The sequence below is a fragment of the Acanthisitta chloris genome, unplaced genomic scaffold, assembly GCF_000695815.1.
Source record: "Acanthisitta chloris isolate BGI_N310 unplaced genomic scaffold, ASM69581v1 scaffold6680, whole genome shotgun sequence".
Lineage (NCBI taxonomy): Eukaryota > Metazoa > Chordata > Aves > Passeriformes > Acanthisittidae > Acanthisitta > Acanthisitta chloris.
Window position 1 is genome coordinate 1 of NW_008652107.1, and position 10806 is coordinate 10806.

At 41.6% G+C, this 10806-nt stretch overlaps 1 protein-coding gene across 1 annotated transcript in view; it reads left to right on the forward strand.

Annotated features, from left to right (window-relative positions):
• Positions 1 to 4: 4 nt before the first annotated feature.
• The window catches only part of ESRP1 (epithelial splicing regulatory protein 1), a gene marked incomplete at its 5' end in the record, with an annotated part of 30356 nt that continues 19554 nt past the window's right edge, over positions 5 to 10806 (forward strand). Inside the window, 4 exons of the mRNA XM_009075908.1 lie at positions 5 to 55; positions 240 to 368; positions 1225 to 1338; positions 3836 to 3950. Coding sequence (XP_009074156.1) covers positions 5 to 55; positions 240 to 368; positions 1225 to 1338; positions 3836 to 3950 — 409 coding nt within the window. The remainder of the gene's footprint in view (positions 56 to 239; positions 369 to 1224; positions 1339 to 3835; positions 3951 to 10806) is intronic.

Genomic DNA, 10806 nt, shown 5'->3' on the forward strand with positions numbered 1-10806 from the left:
CGAGCGAGAGCTGCTCCAGCTCCTGTGGAAAGTGGTCGACTTGAGGAGTAAGGAGGTATTTTCACCCGAAGGGGAGCACCGCGACCTACTGCGTCCCTCGGGCCCCGCAGGGTGCCTGGGTGCGGGCAGGGCAGTCTCGGCGCTGGGCTGGCAGTGGGGGTGGAGGGCAGGGGCTGGTGTGCAGGTGGAGACCTCCAGTCTGGGGAGCTGACTTGCCCCTCCCTCTGCTTTCTCTGGAGCTGGGGCACCTGCATGACGTGCTGGTCCGGCCGGACCACCCGGAGCTGACGGCCGAGTGCCAGGAGATCACCCAGGTGGATGTGGAGAGCCTGGCACTGGCTCCACCGCTGGAGCAGGCATTGAGACAGGTGACACCCTATAACTGGCTGCTGGGTGCTGGTCTCTTGGGAGCTCCCCTGTGGGGTAGAGGCAATGTTACTCACTTAGCCCCTCTGTCTCACCATCAGGGCAGTAAAGCCTGGCACAGGGGCACCACAGATGTGTGGGCCAGGCAGGCTCTATGTAGAGGGCTTTGTGGGCATTTCTTCCTTGCTTGTTTAGTTCTTCCTTGGGAGGAACTGAGCCCCAAGAGACAAATATCAGGGTCATATATTCCCTTACCCTGGACTCCTGCCATGCTGGATTCTGAGTGATTCTCAGCTGAGGGTGAGCCCCAATCAGTGTTGGAAGAAGCCAAGCTTAGTTGTCCCCTGGAGAGGCTGGGTGGTGGCAGGCCCTGTTAAGGCTTGTGGTGGCTCATCAGTCCTGGGAAGGAGACAGTACTGAAGCCTCTAGATTAACAAAGAGCTGTGTGTGATTCCCATTGAGGGTAGGGCTGAAAGCCTGTCTCCTCTCCAACATGCTTGAGTGCCCTGTCTTGAAAGCTCTTCTGCCTCAGCATTCTGCAACCAGCTTTGTCTCCTTGCAGTGCTCTTGAATGTGTTTCTTGGAAAGGATTATGTGGTTGTCTGTGGGGCCATATCTCATTAGAAAAGGGTGAAGAGGGGTGTTTGCCTTGTGAAGATAATTATCATGAAAGCTAACATGTGCTTAGCTTATGAGAAACTAGTCTACAGAAGTGAAGGGGTAGGCTTATATGTAAAGGAATTCCAGCTCCATGTTCCTGCTGCCCAGAGATAACATGTTACCAGCTGATGACACTGCCTAGTGCAGCCACTCTGATCTCTTTATAACGTGTATGTCTTTTGTTGTTCCTGCTTACAGTTTAATCAGTCCGTGAGCAATGAGCTGAACATCGGTGTAGGTACTTCCTTCTGTTTCTGTACGGATGGACAGTTACACATTAGGCAGGTTCTGCACCCTGAAACTTGCAAAAAGGTATGTAGTTACAGCTTGTATCTTAGTGTGCTTTATATGATGCCCTGAAAAACTGATCAACTTCTCTTTAGTGTGAGGATACCTCTACACAAGCATAGCACAAACATTGCTGATATGTTGATATGCTTACCAGATTAAAGAGCTTTTCCATGTGGAAGGCACAGACAGTGCCCTGTGCTTATGTAGCCTTGACGTCTTTTTGAGTTAAAACAGAAGAAAGATATTCTTAAGTGTTTGAGAAAAGAGCAATGCATTGAGAGTACTTGTAGCTTCTACAGCTCTAGGAGCTACAATGGGTTAACAGGTGGGATTTGGAAATGTTGCTAAATAGTTAACCACCTTAATCATAAACCGTCTTTTGAAATTTTAAATTCGTGTTTAGCTTCAGCAACTTTGAATCTTTGTGCATTCATTTGTCACTCTGAGGGCGGTGTTCATATTTATAAGGAGCTGGGCAGCAGTTTGAGGCAGGCTGAGTGATGATTAGCCCCATAGTCTGGAGTTTTTTATAACTTCAGAGTTGCCAAATTGTTAACAGGGTTATGAGGTCCTGCCTACTTTTCATTAGTGATAGGGTTGCAGCAATATGCTGGGTCTCTCTAGTGCTGAAATAACTGCTACAATATTAATAATACCTCGTTTTGTGGTTTGCTATGAACATTCATTGCTCTGTAACTGAGCTGTTCTGCTCTTCTTGCTGCAACTGTGCCCATCAGTTTGCTGCTTCATCTTTGAAGGGGCACTGCTGCAAGTCTGTGCTGTGACAAAACTGATACTGAGGAAGTTTGGTTGTAATACTTGCGGTGCTTTAAGCATTTATACCTTTGAAGGCTTAGAAAAGAAACAGTGGGCATTAATCATGGTGAAGGGACAGTCATATACATATATATAATACTTGTCTTCTATGATGATAATGTGAGAAAATGTGGAAACAGGTTTTTAACAGATGTTCTTATATGTTACTATGATAAATCTTTCTATGCATTTAAATTATGCAGATTAAAGAAGGGACACCTCCTACAATTATTTAAGTTGGTTTGATGTCAGGGATAGGCATCCTTTTTCTGTAACATCACAGGGTCACAGTCAGAAATCAAATCTTCATCAAAATCTTCCATTGCTGTTGTGTTAAGAATTATTCATTTGAAATTTTATCTGTGCTGCCTGTACGTTAAGTAAACCAGATGCTTATGAGAGCTGTAATAGTTCTTTGGTGAATACCCTAATCCAGAGATTGGGGTGGGGGATTGCTAAAATCCAAATAGAAATATCTTCACAAGAGCCTAGTGGTTTCTGTCTTTCTTTTAAGATGCCCATTCTGAACCCATCTAGCAACTCATGGTATTCAGAGAATGAATTGGCATCAACTGTTCCAACTGAATGTCAGTGAAGTACAGGACTTCATTTCACTTCAAGGAAGAAAAGAGTCATGCTAAAGCTAGAGCAGGAGATCTTGCCAAGCACATCTGCATTTTCATAACTGTCTTTAAAGAGTGTCATTTACCTAATGCACTTGTCCGTATCCTAAAATAAGCTCTAATGTTCTCAAAGCAGAACTTGTTTTAGAGCCTAAAATTCTTTCTTTAGGCTCCTTAAATGTCATGAAAATAAAATGCTTTCACCTAGCATGTTATTCTGTGGTAATGCCAAGATGCTAACCAGTTGCCAAATCCCAGAAAGTCCTTGCTTTTAGTCTAGAGAGGTCTTGCAGGCAACAAAGAGTCAACAGGAATATGAAGCATTCTGTCTGTGGGGAAGCTCTGGGGTGAAGATCTAACTGAAGGAGTTTTGTTGGTTTCAACAGCTTCCTTTAAAACTTCATGTCTTCTCCTTTCTATACCAATAAAAAATTAAAAGCGAAAAGGGTTTTCCTGACTTCCACTGAGCTACATAACTTGGTCCTGGCTTCATATGTGGCAGTTAGAGCAGTTACCACGTATAGACTGACAACCTTTGCACTATGTCAAACCCTCATCTGCACACAGATTATTTTTTTGTTGTTGTTGTTTGTTGGGGTTTTTTGTTTGTTGGGAATAAATATTTTAAGTGTGACTATCTGAAAACTCAACCTTGTCTATAAACAAAAATATCATCTGCTAGCCTTGCAAAATGTGCTTGGTTCTATAAACTCAGTTGACCGTCCTCTGGCTTTTTGCAGTTAAAATTGGAATCAAGAATTGATAATAAATGTTGCAATAGAAGGCATTTGCTCTCCTACATATATATTGGATTTGAGTCTCTAGTAATAATCGCAAATGTTTCTCTGGCAGTGCAAAAGCACATTTCTCTTTTTAAACTATAGAGAGAGGAAGCTGCTTAAGCAAAAAAAGTTTATAAACCTACTTACCTGGCTAAGAAGAGCTATGTGAGTTTCTCTGTAGCAAAAGCTGTTTGTGTTTCCTACCCGTTATACATAAACTGTTAGGAAGTTTTGTATCTAAGGACAAAGTAGATTAAACTTCCCTAACTGACAGTAGTTACTCTGTGCTTTTCACAGAATATTTTGCTGCCTGAATGCTTCTACTCCTTTTTTGACTTGCGGAAAGAGTTCAAGAAGTGTTGCCCTGGCTCACCTGAAGTTAGCAAGCTCGATGTTGCAGCCATGACAGAATGTATCCTTTTAACAGTGATGATGTCTGCTGCTGTTACAGTCTTGGCTGAATTTTAGGACAGAGATGTGTGAGTAATGCTTGCAACACTTGTTTAGGGGTGGTATAACTTTGAGTGACTCGGAGCTGTACTGAGCTTTCTCACAAAGATCAAGATATAAGTGTATGAGGATGAATGCTTCCATGGAAAAAATCCTGTATTTCTTTTTGACTTCTGCATGTTTTCTTTATTATCTTTATAGCTTTCTCTCTTTAAACTTCACAGTTTAGTGTAACTGGCACATTTGTTCAAATTGCATATTAGAGTTTGAAGTTGATCATTACATGAGTTAGATTTTTATATTTTATTTTTAGGTAAGAGTGAATGTTGGGCGACATCTTAATTTTCAGGAGAGGGAATAGTCATTCTTGATGTGAACTCATAATGAATCTCTACTACAGGAGCAAACCCAAGGCAAACATGCTGTTGATACTGTGGTATTCAGTCTCCTGGAAAGTGTACATGTTGCACCTCACAAGGTGAGGCTCAGCTGGCACTAAGACGCAGTCAGTAATGTTTCTGTTTTCAGTGATAGGGATGTCTAAAATTACTTTGAGTAGACTGAAGTGGTCTGAAACCTAGTCCTGTCTGGCTCTTTACTAGTCTCAGTTTGCTTTTGTTTGTATGCCCTGTACAATCACACGAACTGAAGCAGTGAATGATTTGGGTGGGCCTTCCTCCTTGGTTCCCTGGCAGCCTCCCCTCTTGCTGAAAGCTTCAGTACTCATCTCAAACATACTCTTGAACACAGAAACACTTGACTTCCCTATTGAGCTATTTAAGTAGTGACCACAAAAGCTAGCTAGCAAGGAGGGATAAAGGAATTTGAGAGGGTTTTTTTTTTTGGTGGTTCCATTTGCTATTGTTTTTAATAGCTTCCCCTGACTAGCTTTGTGTCCATGGAGTGGTTGCTTCTGGTGTCTGTGGCTTCTGAATTAATTTGGCCTCACAGTGCAGGACTAGTATTGCCTGGACTCTGTACCTGTGTTGATGCCATAAAATAGATATGTAAGTGTGGATTTTTTGTGTTTAACCATCAAGTTGAATACTGGAGGTTGTTTGCTCTGTTTTGTCATCTGCAGATGAATTTTAATCTCTGCCAGTGAAAGGGCAGAAATGACCTCTTCCCTTGTCTGAAGCAAAGCAGTGCACTTAGAGTAGGAGTCTGAATCTCATGAAGAAAAGTCCTCTGTGGCATAGAAAGTGGATGATGGATGCTTCTTAAAGTTATGGTCAAAAACTTAACACATTGTCTAGGGAGTACTTTGCCGTGAGCTGGAGAAGTTAAAGACAATGAGCTACTTCAGCTCTTTCGGAGAGTTGCCTTTGCTTTCTCACTACATGAACATCTGGGGTATGTCTTGCTTCTGTGGAAAGAGTTGCATGTGTCAGCTAAGGCATGGTGACAGACTGTGTATTCCCTACCTGCTGGGAGAGGGGAGCAAAACACCCTGTGTTACCTGACTATCAGGAAACCCTTAGAGAGTCAGTGCCATCTGGGGGTGGTTTGGGCAGTTGCCAATGGTGTTTTCTCCAAGTTCTTACAGGCTTAGTCAGTCTATCCAAATGTATTCAGCTTGAATCTGAATTCTGGGAAAGATATGCTTCTGAAAGTATAAAACCCTAACTTCTTTCTGTTTTGTGATTTGTCTTGGTTTTTAACTGCTGATGCTCATATTTGTGAAGTTGCTATGTTTATGCAGTGTGGCTGAAATCAACTGTCTCTGCCCTATGTTGTTTGACAGTGTTGGGGGTGGAGGATGCAGAGACCAAAAAGGGTGAAATAATTTGTTTTCTTTTTATTGACAAATATGATGATAATATTTCTCCTCACCTTGCTGAAATGTACCAACTTGGTGTCAGAACCTGTATAAGTTAATTGCACTTGGAGAGTCTGGACATGTATGTAATGTTTGGGATTTTAAAAAAACTGTTGAAGCAGGTGCTAAGTCTGAAGACTAGTTGTGTACAGAGTTGTTTGGGTTTTTTTTGTATGGATGTGCTGGGGTGGGTGACACAGGAAAAAATGCATAGGTTGAAATGAAGCTGCAGATTAGTGCATAGAATCTGACCAAGCTCTTGCCAATCTTGTAGAAAGTGCAGACGTTCAGCCCCATAGATAGAGGCTGCATGGTGGGAATCTTCCTTGATTTCTGCCACACAAACTATACTGTGACAAGTTTGCTGGCATTTGGTGAGTTAGAAGGTTTTGGTATGGGGTAGGGTACTGACTAGAGATTCAAGAGACCTGCATTTAAACTGGAAGGAGCAGGAGTTTGAAGGATTTTTGGGCACATTCCTTCATGTACTTACATCTCCATTTACCTGTAAGATGGTTGTGATCAGTAAGAGCAAACTTGCATGATATAAAAGTGTTAGGAGAAAGCTGGGTATTAATCTTCATTCATTTAAATTATTAGAGGTCTTCAGAATTTTCATTTGATGGGTAACATTTGATTAAACAACAAATTGCAGGCAAATGGAGAATGTACTCTATTGCTCCCAACAGTCATGGGAGATGGGAAGATAACACAGTCATTCAAAATACATATTTCAGTATATAACACACTGGATAGCTGGTGTTTGGCTATGTATTTCTTGAAGACAAGGCAAACAGAATCTTCCAGCCGATAACTGGATGGGTTATTTTTCCTTTAGAAAGTACTTGGGGGCTCATTCTTTCAGCAGATTACTTGAAATTTTTGTACAGCGATGAAACCATTCCAAGTCCAACAGCTCAGGTGAAAAAACTTCCATCTGTACCTACACACACACGTCAGCCCCAAAATTATACATTTTATGTACAAAGAGCCACAAATTTCTTTTAACTCAAGGTAAAACCGTGTGTAAAATGCCATGAAATTTGAGGGACCAAGGAAGAACTGACTAGTAGTAACTGTTAGCTCTGAGTATTACTGCTGCTGAACTCGTTGTCTCAAACCAATTCTTAATGTAGAAGACAGACTTCTGGCAAGCTGTTAGTCGGAGTTGTGTAAGAGTAATGACAGAAGGACAATTATGAGAAATTTTGAGTAAAAAAAACTTGAGCAAAGCAATCGTGTTCCAGCAGGGAAAGGAACTTGGGTCTTTCGAAATATTTTTTGGTTTTTTAAAATGTGTAAGCATACAGAAGGAGCAGAGTTGTTCTTGCACCCTCTGTACCTCCCATACTTGCTGCACTTCTTGATTTGCAAAGCTTGCTGAGCCAGTTTTCACCCTGTGAGTGCCTTCAGGGTGGAGTGAACAAAGCTTGCATGACTATTCCTATTAGGTCTGCAGAAGACTCATCCTTTGCCTCGAGATTGGGTGTGCAGAAGCTATTAAATGGCAAATAGCTCTTGCTTCCTCCAGTGCTTGATTTGCTCCATTTACTTGTGAACTGGATTTGTGAGGATAACTCCTTCCTAGGAGTATCTGGCAGTGTTGTCAGTAGAAACACCGGTGCACTTCAGAACAGCTGCTTAATATGCTGGATACTGCAGTACTGAAGCTTGGTTTGTTGGGGGTTTTGTGTGTGAGGGATTTGGGGGTTTTGACCTGGGTGTACTGGAAACTGTGGAGCACAGTTATAAGCAATAGTACTTATCTGTGGCAATAAAAAGCCCATTATGGGGCATTACCTGAGAATCTTGCATATTGCTATGTATATTTCCTGTGATAGTACTCAGGAACTGGGTGGTAGCAGATTACCTTTATGCAAAGTATTATTTAGAAAGATATAGTATTCTGTCTAAAGAGTTTTAAATAAGAAACAGAACAAAGGGGAGAGGATCAGTGCAGAGCACGATTGCAATGGTATTTCATGTCCTCTCAAGTTAAGTTAGTTGTTCAGTAAGAAAGGAGTTAAGAGCTGAGAAAGGGAAGAGACAGTTGGAGGGAAGACACCTCAGAGGGCACTGGCAGTGGATGAAGCTGTGGCGATAAACGTGAGGAAATGATCTAGAAAACTCTTCCATATTAGAGGCTACCCTGATGTAGAATATGCCTTCCCTCCTGCTCCCTTTACTAACTTCCTGAGTGTTGCAGGAGGTGGTACCACAGCTGCACAGCAAGATTAGGAAGTTCCAGGTTTCCCATCCTGCCTTGTTATTTGGGAGTGTCTTTTTGCTTGTTGCTTCATTGAAAATATACATGTGTATGCTAGTGCATATAGACAGCCAGGTCTGGTTTCTAACACTTCTTTAAATGTGAACTTGGATTTATCCACTGCAATCATATCTTTCCAGTTTCCCAGGAGAGGAATCCTTTAAACATAACTATACACAAACTCGCATGTGGTCTCCTGTCCCTCCACAGAACAAGGGATGGGTTTTATAAAGACTATTCCATTACCAATTTTTTCACAAGTGTCCATAATTTCTAGTGCCTCCCTCCATAGGAGTCCACCTCTATGTAGTCAGTCTTGTTCAATAGAATACAAGTTTTCACTTGGTATTATTAACATGTCACTTACATGAGCAGAAAATTATGAATTTTCTTCTCCAATCTTGCTGAAAAGCCTTGCTTCTAACTAATGGAGGCAAAGGAGTGAGTGATTTCTGACTCCTGCTAATGTTGATGACTTTGTTCTTCCCACTGTGTTTGTATTACTTTAGAGTTGGGCTCAACTGACTCCCTGTGTCTAGCATCTGGTACCAACTTCTTTTGGGACTAGAGCATTTCTAGGAACTACATCTCCTGTTGATCAATGTCATCTGAAAACATGTTAACTGAAGAAAATGAATGTGGGGGAGTTGTTTGTTTTCCTTGTGTGATAGCCTCTCTTCAGATTCCCAGCCCCTTCACACCGCTGCGTTCTTCTCCTTGGCAGCTGTGTGTTTGTAAGGATCTATGGCTCTGCAAAAGGGAAATATTGAAATGTCTTTTCAGTTCTGACAGTATAGTTTAACAGCCAAGCACATGTGTGAGCACACGTGCATGCACATCCCCTGCTGTGATAGCTACTGGAACTCCTGCCCAGTTCCTCTTGACTATGACAGAGGAAAGACATTTTCAAAACCTTAATAAATCTTGGTCAGCCAAGACCAGGGCTCTAATACCTGTATCTTCAGCAGCTTCTGGTTCCCTGGATGGGCAGCAGAGATTCTGTGCAAGCCCAGTGTGGAGCTGTTAGATGCTGCGGAGGGAGGGGTGTCAGGAAAAGGAGAAGCACTCCTCTGCTCTGGTACAGGAGATACACAGAAATGTCTCTGGTGCTGCTTAGGCACCCTCTCTGCAAGGAAGTCTCTGTGGGTTATTTTTCTTTTCACTCCCCTTTTCTGGGGGAAGAAAGGAACTTGAGTTTAAAGCTTAGGAAGAGATACTGTGAAGTTTTTTGTTGTCATAAGTACTGGTAATCTCTTAAACTGTACTTTGGATTTGTTCAGGAATTTTAGCTTGGTTTTTAAGAAAACTATTTAAAGTTCTCAGTGCTTTACCCTAAAGAAGGGAGGGCAAAGGCAATGACTAGCAAACTATTTATAGTCAAGAAGTAGAAAGTATCACTAGTTTAAGTTTTCTGGTTTTTAAACTATGATAATTCACTGAAACTTCAAATGTTCTTCTAAGACTAAGCATCATCCCCTCATTTTCCGTAGTCCAATGCACACTTAAAAGTAACAAAGCCTCAAACAAGCCTCAAGTGTATTGTGTGCGCACAGCAGCTTTTCTTCCCTTGCTGTGGAAGAGGAATCCATTCATTCAGTTGAAATTATTTTTCGTTTCACTTCACAACAAGATAACAGTTAAGTCTAAACAATTTTTTAAAATTCTGCTTTGTGGGAGTGATTTGCAGTCATTTAACAAACAATAGGAATTCCACAAATTTCACAGATAAGTTTGTGCTGCCTTCCCTGTTGATGAGGTGATATGAGAAACCTGCAGTGAGGTGTTTGTTTCTAACTGAAACTCTCCTGTTACCTGCATTTCATGTAGGCATCTGCCAGCTCCAACTTTGCTCAGCTCTAGGTGGAGAAAGATTTTTTTCTTTTAAGAGCAATCTAGGTATTTTGGACTAAGAAGCAACTTTTGAGCATCCAAGTGCAGGCTCTTGAACATTTGAAATGTCTTATGTAGTTCTGGAGTGATGTGGGCAAATAATTGGTGCATTTGCCTGTTTTCAGTGTCTTCCATGCCAGAGTAGGTCTTGTTTAAGAAACTCTTTCACTTTTGCTCTGAAGTCTTGATGCAAAGTGATGAGAAGTAAAAAAAAAAAAAAAAAAGCAAGTCCTATTCCCAGACTTCTTTGGTTTTCTGTTCTTGATTTTATTTTTTTTTAACCCTACACTCTTCAAAGAAGGTGATGGAAATGGAAAAGACTATAAATGACAGAGTAGAGTTGCAAGTAATCTTAGTCCTGTAGCCTGGTGTTGGGGAAGAGCAAATATAATAGAAAGCAGGACAGAAGCCATAGTAAGCTCTGTTTAAAGTTGGGGGGGGGGGGGGGGGATGGTATATGCAACTTAAATTAGACTCCCTTTATGAATGTGGGGCTTCTATCTGGTCTTTCTACAGCCTGTCTTGTCAGGACAGGACAGTTTCTGCTCTCAATTGCAGTTATCTTCCAGAGTCCTTCAGATCAAAGAAGATATAGGTTGTGGGACTCTATTTTGCCTCTTGGCAAAGCACAAGAGTGGTAGGTTCTGATAAGGGTCTCAAAATGTGTAACAGCACAAAACTCAGGTTGTAACCTCTAATAGGCAAGGGTTAGACGAGGTGACATTTGTGAAATTTGTTGAAGTGGTGAGATACTTATTCTACTTTGGGATTCACTTGTTCGGAAAGCATGTGGTATGTCCTCCTGTTTCTGGAGCTTTTAGTTGATTGCTTGCTCCTTCCAAG